Here is a 21,752-nt window from a genome sequence, read left to right on the forward strand (position 1 = left end):
GCATGTGGGAAAACGCTCATGCCTTGCACGAATTTTCAAGCAATCTCTCACACGGCACCTTCTTCTATCCACAAACACCAGAAGTGGCAATAGTGTTCAAGTCCTTCGGGATGACACCGGCAGCAACGGCGGCTAAGAGAGTTAGTCAAATGCGGGGATCATAAAGCTCGAGGACGTTTTGAGACGTGTGTGACTTACCTTTGTAAGACCACCGGTAGTCATCGCCAAGCGCGGTCTTCCACGTCCAGAAAACCCAGCCTGCAGTCGACTTCTCGTAAGCGTAAACCTGAGCAGCAAACCATTTCTTGTAGAAGGCTTTCTGCTTGCTTGGGCTCCACCCATCCGTCGATTCAACGTTGTCTGGCACTGCGATACTCCACTCGCCAACGATGGTAGGCCCAGCGGCATCTGAGTTGCGGTTATCCTTACAAGAGGTTGAGATATAGCTCTGGTGCGAGACAGCAACGCTCGTTGACCACTTTAGATAACGGTGATCGTCGAACGCGGTGAAATAGGTGTCGCTCAAGAACTCGACCGGATTCCCGGAGCCCCAGTTTGTGTTCATCATCTGTATGTGGACGTAATTGTTGCGAGCCACATTGAGGTCTTTCTCGACCTGGCGAATTCCCTGTCCCAGTATCATCAGCCTCTGCAACAGTAACACTACCGCAGGCGAAGCGTAGCATGACGTACCGTGTAAGCGTTCTTGTAGAAGACGGACCGCATCGATTGCACCTTGCGATCCCAGGCGACGGGCTCGTTCAGAACCTCAATCATACCGACATTGCGGAACTCATTGTGATCGTGGACAAGCTTTCTGAGGAACTTCAGGAATTTGACACCGCGATCATATTGGTAGTCGTTGTAGAAGCCCGGGGTAGAAGCGTACTATTGTCATATTCCAAATCAGAATGCATCTCTTCCTCGACGCTAGCAAACAAGTAATCGTGATATCCTACCTGGCCTGTGAACGGGTTTTGCCGCTCTTGTGCACCTGGGGCGCCGTGGTGGCTAGATGACTGTCAGCTTGAGAACAAGGATACCTAGAGCTGACGTAATGATTTGACGTACCCCAAGATGATAAGGAAACCACGGTCACTAGCCCAGCCGCAAAGCCGGATCAAGTAAGTCAAAGCACCCTGTGCAGGTCAGACATTTTTCCCTCTGATCTCGCTCTGATCAGGATGGCGAAGGGGACCTTACCTTCGGGAAATGCTCCGACTTATCGACGAGAGACTCGTCAAGCCAATACCCGAGGGGGATGCGAATAGTGTTAATACCGTAACTCAACATCTCGTCCAGATCGGCCGCGGTGAACCAGGTGTCCCAATGCTTCTGGAAAGCAGTATCAGATTTCGCCTGACCAAGCCCTGAAACGCAGTCGAATTCGGACTTGTAAGAACCACAGCCCATCTTGTTCCATTCGCCTGAGTCAATCCACGGCTCATAGACGAAGACTGAACCTAAGTTGACTCCTCTGATCTTCCCAGAACTGGTCCACCAGCGTGGAGTGACACCACTCGTATTGGAGGATGTCCCATTTCCTTCAAACAGACTGTGTCCATCGGTATCGACGAGCTTAGTAGAGCCATCATTTGGCAACCACGCATAGGTAGCCGGGAGTGCGCATGCAAGCGCCAGAAGAGAAAAATGGACCATGTTGGGATAGTTTGAATGCCAAGTGAGGGTAGAATGTAGTTGGAGATGAAGGATAGTAAAGTAAGGTGGTGCGATTCACAAAGAAGAGCGAGTGGCGGATGCGATGTTATAAGCTAACATCCCAAGATACTTATAAACTTCCATGGGGGGCAGCAGGGTAACCTTGACTCGTACATAGGGATGAAGGAGTGCGCTCTTCCAACGCAGGTTAGAAACCCGGCATCGGACGTCATTGTCTGAAAAGACATCGTAATCGACTCCCCTTTCACATTTCTTTTCGGGAACTCCTCGTTGATCGTGTTGCATTTAGTTGTAACAATACAATTAAAGTAGGATGTGCATTCTATCCACCTTGATGGAAACTCTCAGAGCGGCTTTGGAAATCTTGACCATACCCCTGGATGAACGACAACTGATTTTTGGACATGCGAATCCGTCGAAATTGCATTGTTCTGGGGCCAGACTCGCGCCATGGAATCCTAGGCGTTGGGACCACAATCATTCGAGGCCGCCATGCCCCTTCAATTCCGTTTGAATCCTAGTATGCATCGATGGATAGCTGCCTCCTCTCATGCATGTCTCTCATGTGCTTCTGGTTTACTGTCGTGGTGACGCATCATTCTGAATGCGGCTTGTGCCCCGGATCATCGCTGGATGCGGGGTGAATGTCATCGCGCTATCTCAACTATTGGACCCTGAAGTTGAAACAAAGGTATGCACAGACAAATGGAAGAGAGATAGGCAGCATAACGTTTCTTCGATGGCTTAAGATAGGTAGTTCAAAACAAAAGTTCCTGCTCCAAACAAGCGCGGGCGGCTATCACAAACAACTAGTGATCAGACAACATACTCCATCAAGACCAATAGCCGCAACTGTTAACTGGTTCTAGACCAGATGATCAAATGACATGGTCATATGCAGCGATGATCTATCGGGCCGGAAGAGGTGGTTCCTTCCATGTGATAATATTTAGGCACCGAGATTTCCAAAGGGGTGATGCCATTGTCGCAATGGGGGGCGTTGGGAAGCAGTTGCTAATCTTGCGGAACTAGTGATGATGAACTGGGTATAGTAATCACCGCATACCGGCTGCCTAAGCAAGATGCATCGAATTATATTCCCGTCTTAGCCCGCACTCAAGTCTCCCCAGCCCTATTCAAGGTACTTTTTTGCCCTTTAATGTAAACAATCTCCGGCAGGTTGTTTTCCGAGGGAATGAATTGAATTAAGACGGTATTTGGCCCTATCGCGGGGTGAAATAACAAAGAGTTAGGCTCCGGGGCAGCTTATCGTGACCTGACTCATTCTCGGCACACAACATATAATCCCGTACCCTAAGCTTCAGTTTACCATTCGGTCTTTAACGTAAATTTTGAGAGGGTTAAGAACGTACTCTTGACGCCCCGCATTTGGGTGAGCCTAGGGAGAGTTTTGAATGTTGATTCCATGTAACGTCCTGCTATGACCATGGATAAGATAGCTATATCAATGATGGAGCCCCCTTTCGGCATAATCCACCTTTCGTCAACTTCCAGTCGTTGGAGTGACTTGCTTCACTTTGAAATTCAGGCATTACTCCATGCACACATCCTTTGAAGTCTGTGGAGGTCCTGGATTTTGGGACCATGGGGTAGCAAGAGAATTTCTTTGATTCAACGTTCATCGAACTTGATCCTGATACATGGAATATTGCGGCTTGATTGTGCGACGTATAATCAGTCTTCAGTTTCAAGCGTATGTTGAAGAGATGCTTGAGACTTGCAAGAGAAAGATGTGTGTACAATGGCGGCCATTTAAGAGGCTGCTTTCTGATCTAACTTCGGATGAAGCCTGCACGTAGATCAATGATGCGATCGATTTTGAGACTTTGATGAGGCTTACTGCCCAGGGGTTCTGACGTAAACTATGCACGAGATTAGGGTTATTTATCCGCAGCGGCCTTAAACTGACCGCAGCTGACAAAATACCTGTGTCTGCCTAGTAGCAGCCATGGAAGAAGTGCGCCATTAAATCTGCCATTTCTGTTGCCTTTCCATGGTCACTTGGTGTCTATATCTACCTACCTAGGTACGTTCAGTCTCTGACATGGTTTTCGTGTGTTGTCGCTGGCTACGCCTAGAGACCCGCTGAGACTAATCAATTATCAAAGCTGTTACATCAACACGTCAGTGACGTTCTCGTAACGGCGCTCATGATCCGAAGTACCTTAGTTTAAGAAAACTGGTAGATGTAAGAAGAAAGCCATCAGGACGAAACCATTGACGGGACGTTATCCGTACATTGCGCCGCCATTGGCCAATTCCTCACGTTTCCATGAGGCTCAAGATTCGTGGCCGTCTTGCACACACACACACACCGCCCGTTTCCCGAGTCCGAATGAGTCCGAATGACGCGTGGGCCTGGGCTGGATCTCAGCCTAGACTCATTAGGTTCATGCAGGCGCCAGGTAACAAGGGCCATTGTACTTGCGCAATGCCTGTCTGCCGGCGCATTTCATAACCGTGGCGCTTCTTGGGGGTTACATTCCGCCGCACTGGCTGAGTATTGAGGCGCTCTTGGCAGAAGCCAAGACTGGTTATCAGCCAAATACAATTGCTTTGATGTTCTACCAAGGCCCTAAGAAACTCTTGTTTTTCATTTGAGCCTCATTAAGGCATACGCAACTTTAGCGACACTTTTTCAAGGACATCACAGAGATATTCCTCAAGGAAAGTCTTCAATTTTGCTTCTTCAATTGAACGGATCGTGAACAATGGGGAGCACGCACCACCGACTAGCGGAGGAACAATACACCACGGACAAGTTCAAATATCCACTCCGGACGAATCCCGTCCGGCGGCCTAGCGAAACACCGCGGACGGCGTTGACTCGCGCCTTCGCTTTCGCGCTCCCCCCACCTTCATGGGCCGATAAATGCGGCGTCTCTCGGAGGTGGGTAGCGGGAACAAGCAAGGTAATGGCCCCAAAGAATTACATCTAAGCAGGTAAAGTACGGTCTCGGTATGCATCCCGAGTCTATATACCGTCGGGCTGGCTGACTGATACACCCTCTTTCAGTATTGAATTGAGAATTCTACGCAAAGAGTGTCTGAGAAGAGTGGCGATACTCTGCCGAAGTCCCGGATCTCTGTATGCTTGCATGATGCAAGAGGCTCTCGAGTCTTCGGCCCTTTCGCTCGCCTTGCCTTCGACCTCGACGTTTCGTCCTTTATGATATCTCTGTGGAGTGGCGAAAAATGGAAGGTGTCTCTGGGGGCGTGTTATCTTTGTGTTGATATGTCTGACGATGAGTGCATGCCAAGAGATGTCGCCAAGATCTCAAAAGCTGAGACCAAGAGACCGAACGACTCAGGACCACCCAGTTCCCACGTAAATTGAGTACCATATTTCATCTGAATGGGATCATCAGTGGTTGCGTTTCTGGGGTTTTGCGGAGATGAAGAAAGCTTGGCAAAAACGTTTTATCCAATGTACTGGTATTACCAATGAGACTTGAGGTGATGAATATGCTTTGGAAGTCGTAACCCGCGCATTCTAGTCGCAACCACGCGGAGAGCCACCCAGATCCAACCAGGTTAGAGCTCCGAAGGCTGCGATAATCCACTCCGCACCCCACGAACATACTGATGAATACCGTCGCTCCAAGTGGTTGAGATGCCTCAATGAGGAAGCCTTCGACTCGTCAGATATATCCGGGGGAAGTGGACTAGGGGTCGATGTAAACGGCTAGAGTGGACGAGTTGTCCAGGGTGCATCCTCCTTCTTCCCCCAAAGAACTGTCGACCTGGCCCCACGTCTCCGCACCCTCCTCTCCTCTCCACGGGGGACACGGAAGGCATTGGATACCTCCGCACTCTCCCACACACGGCTCCATCATGGAGTTATCTAAGCGCCTCGTGGGGCCATAGATCTGTGTTGAGGCTAAAAGGCCACTCGTTTCTCCTTACTCTCAAGGGAAAGGACCGAGAGAAGAGGGACACCACGCATCTTGTTTCCTTTCTTCTTCTTGTGTACCCTTATTCAATCTATCCGTTGGTAACGGCGTGTGTTTGCGTATTCTTTGCGGAAACGCTGCAGGAATCATGGGTTCCAAGAAGTACTTTGGCCTCACGGGCAACGCCCTCAACAATCTAAGAATCGCCCTCATCATCGCGCCCAGCTTCATTCTTTACGGGTACAACATTGGCGTCGTCGGTGGCCTGCTGACGGAGGAAGACTGGGTCAAAACGTTCCCCGAGATCGACACCGTCAACACAACCGGAGCCCAGAAATCGGCAAACTCGACACTCCAAGGCTTCATCGTCGCCACCTTCACTATTGGCGCAACTATTGGCTCACTATCTTGCTCCTGGACCGGCGATATCTACGGTCGCCGCAACATCATCTTTGTCTCCGCCATCATGACCCTCATTGGCGAAATTCTCATGGCAGCTGCTTTTGGCCTCCCCCAATTCGTCGTTGGCCGTGTTCTCACTGGTCTCGGCATCGGGCAGCTTAGCTCCATTGTCCCAGTCTGGCAGTCCGAGACGTCTGCTGCTGCTAATCGCGGCCGGCAAGTGGTCATATCTGGCGTGTTCATGTGCGTGGGCTACATGCTCGAATCTTGGATCGATCTCGGGTTTTTCCAATTCCACTCTGGTCCCATTACTTGGCGCCCACCTCTGGCCATCGCCGTATTCTTCTCCATTGTTTTAATGGCCGCGATTTACTTCTTCCCGGAATCACCCAGATGGCTCGTTATGAAAGGAAAGTCAGAGCAAGCTCGCGCCGTGATTTCCGTCCTGAAATCGCTTCCGGCGGATTCTATGGAGGTTCAGGCTGAGCTTTCCGGGATCGAGTATTCCCTCGAAGAAACAAAGGGCACACAGGTCTCTTTGAAAGATGTCCTCAAGATGGGCGAAGACAAGCTTTTGTATCGCTTCTGTCTGTGCATGTCGCTTCAATTCTTCCAACAGATGGCGTATGTTGTTTCCCTTCCAACACTTTCTCATTGGCAATAAGATGACTAACTCTGCGTTCAACAGTGGTTCCAATCTCGTCAGCGTGTATGCACCAATCCTTTTCCAACAAGGCCTCGGTCTCTCTAGCCAGTACTCTCGCATTCTCAGCGGCGGAACCCTGACGTGGAAATTCCTCGCCTCCTTCATCGCCTTCTTCACGATCGACCGGTTCGGGCGACGCGCTGCATTCATCGTCAGTGGCGCGGGAATGTCTCTTTGTATGATCGCACTCGCTATCGCAACATCGTTCGGAACCGATAACTACCCAGCTCAGATCGCAGCCGCCTTCTTCATCTTTCTCTACAACACGTGGATCCCAATCGGCCTCATGGGGGCAAACTACCTCTACTGCACAGAGGTTGCGCCACTGCGTCTGCGTATGGCGATGAGTTCCATTTCGACGGCGAATCACTGGCTATTCAACTTCCTCGTCATCATGGTTACGCCGGTTGCTCTCAACACCATTGGATGGCGCTACTATATCGTCTACGCCGTAATTGCGGCCGCTATGCCGGTGACCGTGTATTTCTTCTTCCCTGAGACGACGGGACGGAATCTCGAGGAGATTGACTTGCTATTCCGTGAGTCACCTTCGTGGATGGCCACGGTGAAGTATGCCAAAACACGACCGATTGCTATGCCGCAGGAGTTCAACTCCGAAAAGGGCGAGAAGGCAGACCACTTGGAGGGAGCTTGAAGTTGCATGGACTGTACATATAGATTGTTATCATAAGATTGGCTGGTAGGAGGCCACACTTCCAGCGGCATTAGTGAGGGTCATTCGTGATCGCCCACTAGGGACTATGTTAATGACCCGGGGTACGCTGCAGAGCCGATTTCAATAGACAATTGCCCCATTTCCTCCTTCAATTCTCGAACTGCGTCAAGAAATACGCTCCCAATTTTCATCCGCATGTCGTTTTGGAGCACCTCCTCTATCCCGTCTGGTAGACTAAGGTACCCTAGTAGACAGCATTGGCAGATGTCATGTGCCTTTAAATCTTTTTGATAAGCTCGTACAAGCGAAAGAAGAATGCTCCAATCAACGGAGAAGTAGTCATCACTACGGCAAGGACACCAGCCGGTGGGATAGGGTGGTACTCCCTGGGTCAGGATACGCCTGTGGATACTGGAGCAATTATGGATAAATCAGTGATCAATAACCATACCTACACCTGCAATGATAGAATCTGATTTTCTCGTGGCAAATGTCGCAAACTAGGAATTCCTTTGGTCAAAGTCATCTGCCTTTGCGAAGTCATGTCTTTTCTATAACAACGTTTATCTGCGTGGTGCCCATTGTGGAGCAACCTGCCAAATTTCATCGGTAGTGGCTCAATCTACCTTGGATGTCAATTGTTCCGTCAAAATGCTCCGAAGACCAAGCAGAAGTCTGGCTTCTTTCAATTTACAATTTGTTTAGGACAAGAGTCGTACCGAATTAGTAAAACAGCTGTTTTGATAACCACATATGCGTCGGATATCGAGTCGCCGAACAAGTCTTTCCTTTAATGCAGCTTCCTCTATGCAAGCACTCACTTGAGGACAAGACAACATAAATTAAAATATTCAGGTACTCAATTCAGTCAAAGTGACAGCCTACATGGATATCGATTTTCGCACTATGGTTGGCGATATGGCTTATTTACGATAAGCTCTCGCATAGCTTCAAAAAAAGATGACTTCTATTAGGCTCAGCATCGAGATCGAAACAAATAACTGCGATAGAGAAAACTTCAATACATCCAGAATCGCCTCTTGTGGATGGGCTAGACGAAGGGGCATCTTCAGAGTGCGGTTGCACTCATTTTGCGGGTGACATCATCTACCGACAAGGAATTATTGACGGCTTGCCTAGTCATTAATCTCAGAGGGGACTATCGACGAGGGGTCATGCAGCCCAGATCTGACATCACAGATGTCGCGTTGGGCCAAGATTCTTAGCAGTCCAGCCAAGAGTCTTGGCTTGGCTTGGCCTCAACTTGGCTTCACTTGGCTGCACTCGGCTCCAGTGCATACGTCGATCCACCCTTCAAGGGCCCGAACCTAGATCCAACATCATATTCAAGATTGCCTAGATATTCAACTTCAAGCTTGACTTTGTGACCGTGAGAGAAGTTCGAGAACGACGTGCTGGAGGCAACGAGAAGTCATAATAGAGGTGAATTTGCCTTTGGGCATAACCTCGGCGCGAGATCGGGGCGGATGACCCCTAAAAAGGCAAGGTGACGGGTCGCTAGTGGTATCCGCTTCATTTCCCATCCGATTTTCGCTCCTGTCCCCTCAACTGTTTTGCTTATGCCAAACTCATGGAACAACCAGACTACTCTCTCATATCACTTGCCATCTTCATGGCCAAAGTTCCTTTCTATCGGGATATCCGTCATCGCCCTCGGTGAAGACCGTCATCAGTCGCCCCGAGTCCGATTGCCGAGGCTCATGATTAGACGAGTGGTTGAAGTTCCTCTCATCCTTCAGGCGATGATATTCCCGTCCGCCCACCCGTCCGCTACGCAACTTCCATAATTGATCCAAGGTACAGTCAAAAGTGGCAAGTTACGCGCATACGCGCATCTTTTGGCGAGGAACTCGCTGATAACGTATAAGCGGACACGGCCGCAATGTCCACACATGGCGCTCCTTTGATATGAACTGATGCGACAATACTCATTGTTTTCCAATGGATTGCCAGGCCATACCCTGCTCATTACCTAAGGACCTCCCCTTTTCGCACCACATGCCACAACAGCCTTCCTAACTTGCTTAGTCTTGGGTGTGGGACAGCCGCCCATGCGTCTGAATTGCCGGTTTCCCCGGCCTCTCTTGCGGCGCTGCATCGGGCCCATCCGCTTCCCCTTGCTGCCCACATACCGAGATCACCAGACTATCCCGATGTTATCTGCTGTTCAACGGGTTCCTTTTCATTTGCTCAACGGCTTTCTGCCAGCTTGTAACATGCACGCTACCCACCCTCTGCCTTCCGCACCTCCTCGACATGGATCGAGTTCCCGAAGCTTTTCTTGAATAGACTCAAACTACCCCGACATGTCCTAGTTATGCTTGATTTAGCTCGATTTAGCTCCTGCCAGATCCAGACTAGCCAGGTTCATCGTGAACCGCCCACATTTACGACCGGCGGAGACGTGCACTTTCAGACTTGCCAATGTAATCTCACCTTCTTGACGAAGGAATTGCTCCGTTCGGGCTTATCAGAGCCCTGTTAATGTTGGCCATGCAACCGTTCAATCATGATATTGACAGACAGAACGAAAACAAATCGAGTATTTATATAGCCCAAATATCCGCGGACAATGATCATAATGCCTCTCTTCACTCCCATCCTCAGTCATCTCTCATCCCTCAGGTCTCTAGGTCAAAATGGTTGCCAAGGCTCTCTCCGTCGCCCTTCTCGCTGGTGCCGCTTCGGCCACTTGCCCTCTCTCTATTGAGATCAGCAACGCCGAGAACCACACCGTCAACGTCGCCGTTACCAACACCGGCAGCGAGGCCGTCTCCGTCTTCAAGGGCAACACCGTCTTCAGCGACCATGCCACCCAGGATCTCCTGGTGACCGATGCCGGTATGTAGATGCAAGCTATTACATCATTGGGGATAGCATCTAACAAGGACCAGAGGGCACTGCTCTTCCTTTCGAGGGCATCTTCGTCAACTACAAGCGCACTGGCCTCGACGCCAAGCTCTTCCAGAAGATCGCTGCCGGCGAGACCATCACCGTCCCCGTCAACGCCGCCAAGAGCTACAAGCTCGACGGCATTGCCGACGCCAAGGTCACTGCCATCCAGGGCTTCCGCTACGCCGTTGGTGACAGCATCCCCTCCGCCTTCAAGGACTTGGCTTCCTGCGCCGATGTCACCTCCGGCGAGGTCGAGGTCACTGTTGACCAGACCACCGCTGCTGCGTACGTCCAATTCCAATATTCGATGCGAACAGCGATCTTCATACTAACCTGACATCTACAGGGACCACATCTCTCGCAAGCGTGAGGAGCCCTTCAACTCCCGCATCCAGAAGCGTGCTATCACCTACTCGTCCTGCACCACCGCGCAGACGACCTCCCTGAAGACCTCCGTCACCGACGCCATCTCCATGGCCAAGGCCGCCTCCACCGCTGCAGGCACCTCGTCCTACTACTACACCACCTGGTTCAAGTCGACCTCGGTCGCCTCCAAGGTCCAGACCATCTACAACGACGTCGCCGGCGTGCAGACCACCTCCCCCAAGATCTCCTGCACCGACACCTACAGCGACTGCACCGACGGCAGCGCCCTCCTCTACACCGTCCCCTCGGACAACGTCATCGTCCCCTGCCCCAACAACGGCTTCTGGGGCTTCCCCGAGCTCGCCTCCCAGTGCTCCGGAGACGACTACGACCGCGCCGGCAGCATGCTGCACGAGATGACCCATCTCTACGGCACCACCGACTGGGCTTACGGCCCCACCGCCGCCCAGGCCCTGTCTGCCACCAAGGCTGCTGCCAACGCTGACACCTACGAGATGTACGCTGAGAGCGTCCGCCTCGGTGGCTGCACCACCGGCTAAGCGTGTTCGTCGACATGACGTACATGCATAGTTTGGTCTGGGCGCTGTTCCCTTTCGGGGATGAGAGCCCTTCCTTCTTTCAATGTCTATAATTCAGTTGGCGGTCCGGGTAGAGTGGGAACTACTGCGGGATATTTATATGCCTGGGGGAGCTTGATCGGGGAATGGCTTGATTTGAGCTGAGTGCTAGAAGTAGCCTATGAAGTAACGGTTGAACTCCTGAGATCTTTTGATTGTCGCAAGTGATTGCTCGACTGTGGAACATGTGCTCGTAGAAGAATCCTTTCTTATCAGCTTGTAGACGTAGCCGTATGGAATTCTGCATGTCCCCAGACCCTATGGGTTTTCAGTCATCCGAACTTGCAACTCCTTGTGGTTGTAGCTCCAGTCTCCTTCTTGCCTGATTCCAATCGCGCCCTTTCCCACATATTGTCAAAGTGATTCTCTCAAAGTCTCCAGAACTCACAGGTTACTAGATCGTTTCTTCTCAAATAATTTTCATTTAGATCAACATTTAAACCATTTGACTTGGAAAGTAGAACGTTCAGTCGCGAAATCGGCTCATCCATCTTGCATTGGCGGTCTCCCCTGTAGCAATTTATACTTTCATGTCACTTCCATGACGTTAGTCGTGTTCACTCTGACCTCAGATGTGCAGTATTACACACTCATGAAGCTGATTGTATGGAGAACAGCAAGATTGGCAGTCCTCAACTGAGCGCGTGACGGTGAAGTCGCGTTAGCCGCAAAACTTACAGACTACTTTGATTGTTTGCACATTTTGCCGAAACCTTACTTGAGAATTGAGCCTAAAGCTTTCTCTTGCGTGGAAAAGCTTACGTATATTTTTGATATTGAACTCGGAACAGACAGTCTTATAGGAGTTTAGGTGGATTGTCGTTACGAATATTTCCAAAGCCGAACTCTGAATGATCAACAGGGCTTTCCCGCCGAATGTTTGCTAGAAATAGACATGATCTACAAGGTTCAATGTTGTTCTTGTGTCAACAAAGCTTAGTAAATTGCGGCCCCATCTGATTGCCAGCATCATCGTCAACCCGATCTCGTATTTCAGCCATAATCGCCCTTGTATGAATGTGTTGGTTCTCTCAAAGCATTGCGGAAGACACTGGAGGTTCGAGGAATGCTCGTGAGATCGTATCTAAAGCCTCATGAAGACGAATGCTATCAATTTGAACCATGAGCGAAGTTTCTGAGCCTTGTAATCAAGAAGAGAGCTCGGCATAACTCGGCTATAACATAATCTTCGAGTCTTTCGATTGTCATACAGATGAATGCTCTCTCTTATTGTGACGGCGACAGCCGTTGCCTGGGCCAAGCTCTAAGAGGCCAAAGCCAACAAGCCCAAAATGGATGACGCCTCAGAACAACCATTCGTTGGCGTATGCTCTACGTATGTTTTCCTTTCGTTTTCTGAGCCGGAAATCCCTCGGTGCTCTCTGAGTTTTGCCATCTTGAACGTGAGCGACGCAGAATCGCATGGGACAAAGCTTTCTTCGTTTTCGCGACTCTGCCACATTCGGCTTTAGAAGGAATTAACAGCTGTTTAGTGGGTCCAATCAAATGTGATCGCCTCCACCGGAAAATAACACAGGCCTCGTCATTTTCCGATGTGCTGCCAAGACCAAAAACGAAGGGTGGTCGGATGGTTTCGCAGCCGGACTGGGAACGTAGCTATTCCCAATTTTCCCTAAAAGAGGAAACTTCTTCAACTCTGGTGGCTGACTCAGCTCACCCTGCGCGAAGAACACGAATAGAAAGAGAGAAAGCGGCTCTCAGGGGTAAAGCGGGGATAACAAAAGCCCCCTTACATGTGGGAAACGGCACTTCCGGGGCCCCGGGAGACCGTTGGCGGGCGGCGTCGCGCCGGCCGACTGGGCGTTTATTGTGCATGAAAGGCTACTAACGGCCGCTCATGATTTGAGCTGTGAAAGACGAACAGTGCTGCAAGTGATAAACCTCAAGTTGAACGATCGGAGTGCTGTCAGCTTGTCACCTCTCGTGATCTGTTGGCTGTTCCTGTTCGCCCGATCGGAGGGTCAACCGCCGGTCGGCACCCCCAGACCGCCGCCATGTAACGCTGGCTGCAATGCACGGCACCAACCAACGTCCAAGACGCACGAAATGCTTTTAGCCAGAGTTTCAGAATGTTCGACCTCGGCAGCCCGCTCAACCACTCGCTCTACGCTCTGTACGGCTAGTAGGACAGACTGCTTCGGTGTTACAGTGGTACACTAAGAAAAACAAAGTTTTTGCCCTGAGGAACTGCTCTCCGCCAAGGTGGAAACGAAACCGTGGGGGGAGGAGTTGGAGGTGGACTCTTAAGGGTGGCACGGGTGGGCAATGGGAGGCCTTTCACAACTGCGCTGTTCCTTGAAAGGGGGTTTGACAGCTTCGCGAAAGAAAGTTCGCGAACACGCGATTGCGAAAGACCGAAAGAGAGAGAAAAGAAAGAATGCCTTACTCCGATTGCCACAGTTCCCTCAGACCAACCAGCCAACCAACACGCCATAGACGAACCAACGCGTCCCGTCCAGTCAGCTCCCCAGGGTTCCGTCACATAGTAAAGTTCATCCCCTTCGACCAATCCCTAGCATTTCCACGAGAGCACGGCATCTTTTGTGAGGCATAACTCTGTAGACGGGCTTGACAACCGCGCCTTCGTGGCCACTCACTGCGCCATGCTCCCCCCTCTCCCGCAAAAGCCAAGACTCCCAAGAGCCCAAGTTGGGAAAACCCCAATATGGCAGTCATTCGCCCAGTCCGATCTCCCGCTTGCTTGAATGCAGCTGCAGCGCAGCAAGACGTAAGTGCCCAGCTCCGTCCCGGGCGGCCCGGCGCAAGAGGCATCCTTGGATTCGAATGGAACCCAGGAAAACCTTCCATTGTTGTTGGCCCGCCCTTCTAAGAATAGGGGGCTCGTGCTGGGTGCAATGTTCGCAACTCTCGCATACCGACAGGGCTGCCGCCGCAGAGACGCAGACGCGCAAAATTCGGGAACCCGTCTTTGCCGCTCGGGGCTCAGGGGTATATCTGACTGCATGGAGCACAAATGCACCTCGTAAGCCTATCAAGATGAACTTGCCGATATCTTTCAACACCTGGACATGCTGCAGCCTCGAGCACCAAAGAAACCCGGACAACTCGTAGGGAGGAAAAGTTGAACATCAGACCAAACCTTTGGGTTCGCGGCACCTGGGTGATCCCTGCCGGCAGTGGTCGTCAGCCCCCCTGCTCCGAGTCATTCGCGCGCCTGTTTGCCGTTGACGTTGGTCCCAGCGGCCCCAGAAAAGCAATTAGTTTGCTTCGTCAACATGGGGCTATGGTGAACTCTATTGTAGTGCTCCGTAGGGGGGACTCCTCAACTCCGTAAGGTGGTTGTGAACAGTGTTGGCCGCGAGGGGGTCGTACGACGTCGAAGTTATTTAAGCAAACCGAGCCGTCACCCCAATCTCCGAATACTGTTGGTTTGCTAGCTTAGCCTCGAGGTGAACAACTTTTCCAACTTTACTACATTCTTTTGCATCTAGTTCGTTTCTACTATTCACAACAGCAACATGTCATTCGCTCAACTCTCGCTCGCGGCCATGTTGGCCGTGGGCGCTTCCGCCGCGCCTTACTCTGCGCGCAACGTCAACACCTCTGGCGTTGTCGCATCCACCTATTTCGCGGGTTACCACGCGAACCGCGGATTCCCCGTCTCCGACATGCCGTGGGACAAGTACACCGACGCAAAGTACGCCTTCGCCGAGACCGCCGCAGACGGTAGCCTGAACCTCACAAAGTCGGCTCCCGACCAGCTTCCCGTCTTTGTCGCGGCCGCCAAGGAGCACGTATGTTGCCCAGACATCCAATCGAACATCTAACACAGTATCTAACATCTCCGCAGAATGTCAAGGCCCTCGTCTCCATCGGAGGCTGGACCGGCAGCCGCTACTTCAGCACCGCCTTCGGCAGCGCAGAGAACAGAACCGCCTTCGTAAAGACCTGCCTCGACTTTGTCGAAAAGTACAACCTCGACGGTCTCGATTTCGACTGGGAGTACCCCAACCGCCAGGGCCTCGGCTGCAACACAATCGCAAAGGACGACACGGCAAACTTTGCCTCCTTCCTCACCGAGCTCCGCCAGAAGCAGACCAAGCAGCTCTACCTCACTGCCGCCACCAGCCTGAACCCCTGGAACAACGCCCTCGACGTCGCCAGCACCAACGGCACCCTCTCCTCCTTCGCCAGCTCCCTCGACTACCTCATGGTCATGGGCTACGACATCTACGGCGCCTGGGCTGCTACCGGAGGTCCCAACGCGCCCCTCGCCATGACGTGCGACGCGCGCAACAACCAGGGCGGTATCAAGGAGGGTGTTGAGAAGTGGATTGGCGCCGGTATCCCCGCCAACAAGCTCGTTCTCGCCGTTGGTGCCTACGGCCACGGGTTCTCCGTCAACTCTACCAACGCTTTTGCCTCCCCTGGTGTCTTGAACGCCTACCCCGTCCAGAACAGCACCAACCGATTCCAGGGCAGCAGCTGGGACGACGACCCATCAATCGACGAGTGCGGTGCCGCTTCTCCTCCTAGTGGAACCTACACCTTCTGGAGCATGATCAAGGAGGGCAAGTTCCTCGACGAGACGGGCAAGCCTCGCGACAGCATTGCTACTGGATACGACAACTGCAGTCAGACTGTGAGTTTACCCTCTCCTAGTACTTCTTGGCCGAGAACATAGAAACTGACATGATGAACAGCCCTTCCTCTACAACGAGACTGCTCAAGTCTGGGTTTCCTACGACAATGTCCAGTCCCTGACCGCCAAGGGCAACTACGTCACATCCAACAAGCTGGCTGGCTTCGCCATGTGGGAGGCTGGTGGTGACTACAACAACATCCTCATCAACGCCATCCGCGCTGCTGTTGGCTTGTAAGGGGCTGGTAGCAGTCAAGCGTGCATTGGTTAGATAAAAGGTCTCAGCGACAAGTTGTAATAGCATCATCTATGGATTACATACTATTTCCTTCTCATACCCTGTCACACTAGTGTCAATATACTCAGTATACTATGCTCAAGTTGACCTTATAAGTCGCTTAAAAAGTCTTGAGTGTTGCTTGCACAAGTCATAAGTCTCATAACCCATTCATCTGCCTGTCAATAAAAGTTTGCTGTGGTATCTACCCATGATGGTGGTTTGATGCGTTATCATCTCAAGCGGATGGGCAGGTGACAAAAGGACATCGGCCACTGTAGCCTCCTCAATTGTTCCTCCTGTCTCTTCCATCTGTGCTCAAAGGTTTTGGCCATTGGGTATACTCATCAAAGAAGCCTCTCATTTAGGTATGCTCACTGTCTCTCTCGACTTCTCGAATCTGGTGGAACAAAGGGCGAATATCAACAAAATAAGAAGTGTCTCGGTCTCCATTGTCTTGCTATCCTGTAGGATGATGCATCAAGAGGCAACAACCTAGGTAAGACTGCGAGGCTGTATGGCTTGTACGGCGCGCTTCTCATGAGCTCGTACTGACAGGAATCTCATACTGGAAAGAGGCAGCCTTTTCAGGAAGGCTCCTTCCTTGAACTACTTCGAGCGTGCCTGCCTGAATTCGGTTCGAGTCGAGAACGTGTCCGCCTCAGCGTCGCGAATATAAAACTGCCTCACTTTTTTTGACTGAGCAACAATTCTCATCACCTTATTCACTCACATCACTCTCACAATCTCACAAATATCTTGCAACTCATCTTGCTCCACTATCCACTTAAGCCACCGCGACTACTCGGGTTCAAGTATCCTCCTTCCGAGTTGTTCGTCCACGCATTTGAAATTTACCCTGTCAACTCACATCTACCTCTCGCAGTAAGTATCACCGCAGTCTCATCTCCTCAACCCTCACTTCATCCATCCTTTTCTCAATCACCCACCCAAGTTTCACTCACCCTCACCACTGCGGCCCATTCACTCACAAATTTACCAGATACCCGCAATACCAACAATCCCAACCTCAAAAATGCCTCCCAAGACCACCACATCCGAGGCCGCCGCCACCCTCAACCTCACCGACGGCGAACTCAAGCTCGCCCTCGCAATGATGAAGCACGTCGAGCGACCTACCACCGCCGTTCTCAAGAAAATGGCCGAGGAGGCCGGCCTCTCCAGCGCCTCCAGCGCCCGCACCCTCCTCACCCGCGCCGCCACCAAGCACGGCTGGTTCGCTGGCGGCGGCAGCAGCAGCAACAGCACCGATGATGGTTCCGGCTCCATCCCCACGCCCCGCCCCAAGAAGACTGCCACCCCTCGCAAGAAGAAGATAGCTGAAGTCGAGTAGGGCGCCGAGGAGCAGGGCACGCCTACCAAGAAGCGCGGCCGCAAGAGCAAGGCGCAGAAGGCTGCGGAGGAGGCTGCTGCCGCTGAAGCTGCTGCTAAGAAGGATGTGGATGATGAGGAAATGAAGGAGGATGGTGATGGTGCTGTCAAGGAGGAGACTGGTGATACTGATGATGCCAAGGAGGAGGATGTCGAGCAGAAGTGAGATGGACGCAACCACATTGGGAACTTTACTTTGTTCGTTGGGTTTGGCAGGATGGATGGATGGGCGACTGCTATTTCTCACTCTGCATTGATGATACCCTTTCTCTTGGCTTGGACAGTTGCTGTCTAGCTGCATGGTTGCGACGTATGGTACTGAGCCCAACTTGAGGCTACATGATACTGGGGGGAAGTGCTTTACATGAGGTACTTTGAGAACAAGGCATCACATCAGAGTTAGGCCTTGAATCGATTCGTACAAGGTGGACAGCTACCTTCGTTAGTAATTGTGCCATGGTGACTCCCTGCGTAGAAAACTTCGCATCTCACACTGGTGGATGAAGTGACAGGTCACAGAAAAGTCCCCCCCCTCCACTCCCTGAAGCCACATTCATTTCGACTTTGACCTTGGTCGAATTTGTTTGGTATTGATGTTCAGTTTCTCCGCATCAGCGTCGATTAAAAAAAGGAGAACCCATTAACGCGCAGTGACGCGCTTTGGCGTCGACCGCGGAAGTCATGACATCATCTGCCCTCTGGCCTTCAATGCCATTTCAAAAGTCGACGCTATCCTCACCAGAATCATTCCTTAAAACAAATTGAGCAGTCGCAACTGACAACTGTGCTTACGAAGTCGCGATTTAATCCGTAAATACCCAAAGAGAACCTCGCAATGACACCGCCAAAAGACTCCACATCCAGCAACTCTGATAACGAAGCCGCCGACACTGGAGCGAAGCGCAAAGCCTCGGAAGCCTCACAGCCCGAATACACCCAAGACGATGAACCCGACACGAAAAAGCCCAGGCCGGATAATCCAAATGGAACAGTAGACTGGCTCCTAAGCGACGAAGCCTTCTCCCTCGCCTTCCCCTCCCTCCCACAAGGCCACGGCGAAATCGACTGGGACGAAGGCCAACATCGCAAGGATCCTCCGCCCGAATCCGCCGGAAAGAAATCCAGTACATCAAAGGCCTCAAAGAAGAACGGCAACGACGAGAACGACGACGATGAAGGGGATGGAAAGGAACCCCGCCTAACTTACCCAGACTCCGCCCTCACCCCCTTCCAAAACCTCGTCGCCGCCCTCCTCTTAAGCAAACCCATCTCCCACCGCCTCGGCCTCCGCACCATCAACACGCTGCTCAACCCGCCCTTTGGCCTGCGCACGCCGCGGGATCTCGACGAAGCTGGGTTCGAGGGGCGGAGGAAGGTGATGTGGGAGGCGAGGACGCAGCATAAGGAGAAGACTGCTGTGCAGCTGGGGGATTTAGTTGAGGGGGTGAGGAAGATTTGCGGTGGGGCAGATGGCGATGGCGAGGGAGACGGCGAAGGAGAGGAATCTGAGGGGGATGTTGAGAAGATGACGGCGTTGAGGGAGATGGTCAAGGGAATGGAGGCGAAGGAGGCGCAAAAGAAGGTTGAGAAGGTGTTGACTGATGGGATCAAAGGCGTTGGACCGACTGGAGCTGGGATATTTTTGAGAAGGGTGCAGGAGGAGTGGGAGGAGGTATTTCCGTATGCTGACAAGAGAGCTCTTGAAGCTGCTGTCGAATTCGGAATCATTGAGGAGGGTGACGGTGGGAAAGAGTTGGCGAATGTGGTTGAGGGGGAGCGGGGCAAGTTTGTGAGGATGCTGGATGTGCTTGTTGGGATTCAACTTGAGAAGAAGATGGATGAGGCGCTGAAGATGGCGAGAGGAGACGGGGAATAGGTCACCGGTGTGGAATTTGTTGGGTTCTTTTCGTAATTCGTCAGCTGGAGCTATCAACCCGGTCTCAATGATATCCTTGCCCCAGTTCCAGATGCAAATTTCCTTATATGCCGCTGTGCCTTACTTCGCTTGATACTTCCTCGTTTTCTAGTAACGCGGGTTCTCGCCATATCCCTGGTTCTGTTGGTAGCCCTGATTCCCGCCATAGCCTCGGCCACTCTCATGACCTTGGTTACCCCCGTAGCTCTGGTTACCCCCGTAGTTCTGGTTCCCTCCATAGTTCTGACCCTGGCCTTGTCCGTAACCTTGGCCCTGGTTCTGATTGTAGTTCTGGTTGTAGTTCTGACTTTGGCCGTAGTTCTGGTTCTGGCCTTGGCTCTGGTATTGACCAGAGTGGTACTGCTGGTACGAGGATGGCGGCTGATTCTGATCAGGCCGGTACTCCTGGCTCGGAGGAGGGTTGTAAGACTGCTGATGCGAGCCCTGTCCACCATACTGCTGCGATGGAGGCGGCGCGTAGTTGCCACCCTGAGACTGACCCGAGTGGTGCTCACCACCGAGCTGAGATCCCGCCGTCGGCGCACCGACGCTGACATTCTCGTTGCCGATGTCATCCGGCACGTTGATCTTGACCTTGGGAAGGTACTTTTGCACTTTTTGCTCGACAATGTTCTGGACAAACACCCAGCTCTCGCGCTCAAACTTGCGGTGGCCACCGTTGACGACGCCCAGAATGCTCTCGCGCAGCGTCTCCTGCACCTTGCGCACCAGGGCCCGGATCTTGTTGACCAGCTTCACCTTGATGTCGTCTCCGAACCCGCGGTCCGCGTGTCCGCCAGCGTCGCGGTCGAGCTGGGAGTCAAACGGGTTTCCTCCAAGAATCTTCTCCAGAGGCCGCTGGAAGGCGTCTGGCAGGAGCTCAAAGAGCTGCTTCTCGATGGCACCAAGGATCTTGCGGAACTCCAGGCGAACTTCCCTGTGGACCTTTGCCAGACCGGTGCTAAGCTTGTCACTGATGACCTTGGAGAAGCCGCCCCTCTCGCCTTCGCCTTCAGGACCATCACGGTCACCAATGCCCCGGCTACCCTCCTGTGAACTCTTCTTGTTTCCAAATAGGCCTCCAAGCCCCTTGACCAAATCCTTGACCTGGTCCTCAATCTCGCCCTTGACACCGTCGCCGAGGTCTCGCGTGCTCGTGTTGCCGCGCAGCCACCGCTTGATGTGCTCCAGAGCAATCTTGGTAAACTGTTCCGCAATAGGCGCGTGCTGCTCCCTCAGCTTCATTCCGACCTTCTCCTTGATCTCGGGGCTGATGACGCGGGCCTTCTCCTCGGGGTTCCGCGCGGCGTCCTTGACGGTGTTGCTGAGGACTCCGAGGAGGCCGTCGAGTTCGAAGCCCTGCCCACCGCCACCCGAGCCCTTGTTCTTCTCCAGGTGGTCTTGGACAACGTTGATGGCGGAGGAGAGGAAGCCCTTTGCCCCGCCGAATGAGTCGCTGTGGCTGATGCCGCGGGATTGGGTCTCTGAGCCGCCGCCTCCTCCTCCACGGGCCTCGTCGGTGAGGTTGAAGATGTCGCGGAGGTCATCACCTGCCTCGTCTGTAATGACGCTGAAGCTGCGGGTGAGCTTGCCAATTTCGTCTGCGAAGGGCAGGGATTGAATGCCATAGGCGTCGGGTGGTGTGTCGTTCAGTCCTCTCGAGCCATCACCTGAGTTCTTGTCCTTGTTGAAGAGTGACCGAAAGGCGTCAACAACCTGGTCTTCAAGACTGTCGATGGTTCTCGTCTGGAAGGTGTCGATCTCAGACGCGATGCGAGGCTGGATCTGTGGAGCGAGAGAGTCAACATACTCGTCGACCTTTGTCATCAAGACATCAGGGAGGCCACGAGAGTTGGACATTGTTGCGGTGGTAAGGGTTGGGGGATTTGAAGGTGAATGACTAGCTTGAGGAGGAGAGACAGGCACAATAAAGGTGACCGTTGAGCTCTCGAATGGTGCTAGCTTGGTGGATGGTCGGCGGCCGATCCCGCTGGCGGTGCTGGCGGTGGTGAGGCAGCCGGAGGGAGCTGCCCAAGCTGAGCTCGAGCTGAGCTGTCACGTGTGACGCCATCGCCATGGCGGGGTCGCGACGGCTGACGTCAGGTTCGGCACGGACCATCCGGCAGGGGTTGAAGGTACGTACCTTTCACTCATTGAGCTCTCACTCACTCACTCACTTACTGCGTATGAGTCCCCTTCTCATCTCACTCATACCAATGAGGCCCAGGCGAATACTGAGTTCCAAG

The 21,752-nt window shown here is 52.5% G+C and overlaps 7 protein-coding genes across 7 annotated transcripts; 5 read left to right on the forward strand and 2 right to left on the reverse strand.

Moving 5' to 3' along the window:
- Positions 1-64: 64 nt before the first annotated feature.
- HER10_EVM0008422 (endo-beta-1,6-glucanase) lies at positions 65-1,659 on the reverse strand (the record flags this gene model as incomplete). Its single annotated transcript, XM_035477945.1, has 6 exons — positions 65-132; positions 199-628; positions 694-888; positions 960-1,011; positions 1,072-1,139; positions 1,204-1,659. The coding sequence occupies 6 exons, from the start codon at positions 1,657-1,659 to the stop codon at positions 65-67; spliced, it is 1,269 nt and encodes a 422-aa protein (XP_035328260.1).
- A 4,083-nt stretch (positions 1,660-5,742) lies between these two features.
- HER10_EVM0007078 (uncharacterized protein) lies at positions 5,743-7,357 on the forward strand (the record flags this gene model as incomplete). Its single annotated transcript, XM_035476644.1, has 2 exons — positions 5,743-6,620; positions 6,685-7,357. The coding sequence occupies 2 exons, from the start codon at positions 5,743-5,745 to the stop codon at positions 7,355-7,357; spliced, it is 1,551 nt and encodes a 516-aa protein (XP_035328145.1).
- Positions 7,358-10,004: 2,647 nt separating this feature from the next.
- Positions 10,005-11,370, forward strand: HER10_EVM0006381 (deuterolysin metalloprotease). The gene is made up of 3 exons (XM_035475967.1): positions 10,005-10,240; positions 10,294-10,579; positions 10,641-11,370. Exons 1-3 carry the CDS (start codon positions 10,039-10,041, stop codon positions 11,218-11,220), a joined length of 1,068 nt encoding a protein of 355 aa, XP_035328085.1. The 5' UTR covers positions 10,005-10,038; the 3' UTR covers positions 11,221-11,370.
- A 2,971-nt stretch (positions 11,371-14,341) lies between these two features.
- Positions 14,342-16,238, forward strand: HER10_EVM0004358 (glycosyl hydrolase family 18). Its single transcript, XM_035474007.1, has 3 exons — positions 14,342-15,074; positions 15,131-15,922; positions 15,984-16,238. The coding sequence occupies exons 1-3, from the start codon at positions 14,799-14,801 to the stop codon at positions 16,158-16,160; spliced, it is 1,245 nt and encodes a 414-aa protein (XP_035327888.1). The 5' UTR covers positions 14,342-14,798; the 3' UTR covers positions 16,161-16,238.
- Positions 16,239-17,235: 997 nt separating this feature from the next.
- On the forward strand, positions 17,236-17,757 carry HER10_EVM0004560 (uncharacterized protein; the record flags this gene model as incomplete). Its single annotated transcript, XM_035474199.1, has 2 exons — positions 17,236-17,544; positions 17,584-17,757. 2 exons carry the CDS (start codon positions 17,236-17,238, stop codon positions 17,755-17,757), a joined length of 483 nt encoding a protein of 160 aa, XP_035327908.1.
- A 669-nt stretch (positions 17,758-18,426) lies between these two features.
- Positions 18,427-19,467, forward strand: HER10_EVM0005857 (uncharacterized protein; the record flags this gene model as incomplete). Its single annotated transcript, XM_035475460.1, has 1 exon — positions 18,427-19,467. The coding sequence occupies one exon, from the start codon at positions 18,427-18,429 to the stop codon at positions 19,465-19,467; it is 1,041 nt and encodes a 346-aa protein (XP_035328032.1).
- Positions 19,468-19,614: 147 nt separating this feature from the next.
- Positions 19,615-21,366, reverse strand: HER10_EVM0005218 (uncharacterized protein; the record flags this gene model as incomplete). The annotated part of the gene is made up of 1 exon (XM_035474840.1): positions 19,615-21,366. One exon carries the CDS (start codon positions 21,364-21,366, stop codon positions 19,615-19,617), a length of 1,752 nt encoding a protein of 583 aa, XP_035327975.1.
- Between the last annotated feature and the right edge of the window lie 386 nt (positions 21,367-21,752).

The sequence above is a fragment of the Colletotrichum scovillei genome (genome assembly GCF_011075155.1).
Source record: "Colletotrichum scovillei strain TJNH1 chromosome Unknown Contig00010, whole genome shotgun sequence".
NCBI classification, from domain to species: Eukaryota; Fungi; Ascomycota; class Sordariomycetes; order Glomerellales; family Glomerellaceae; genus Colletotrichum; species Colletotrichum scovillei.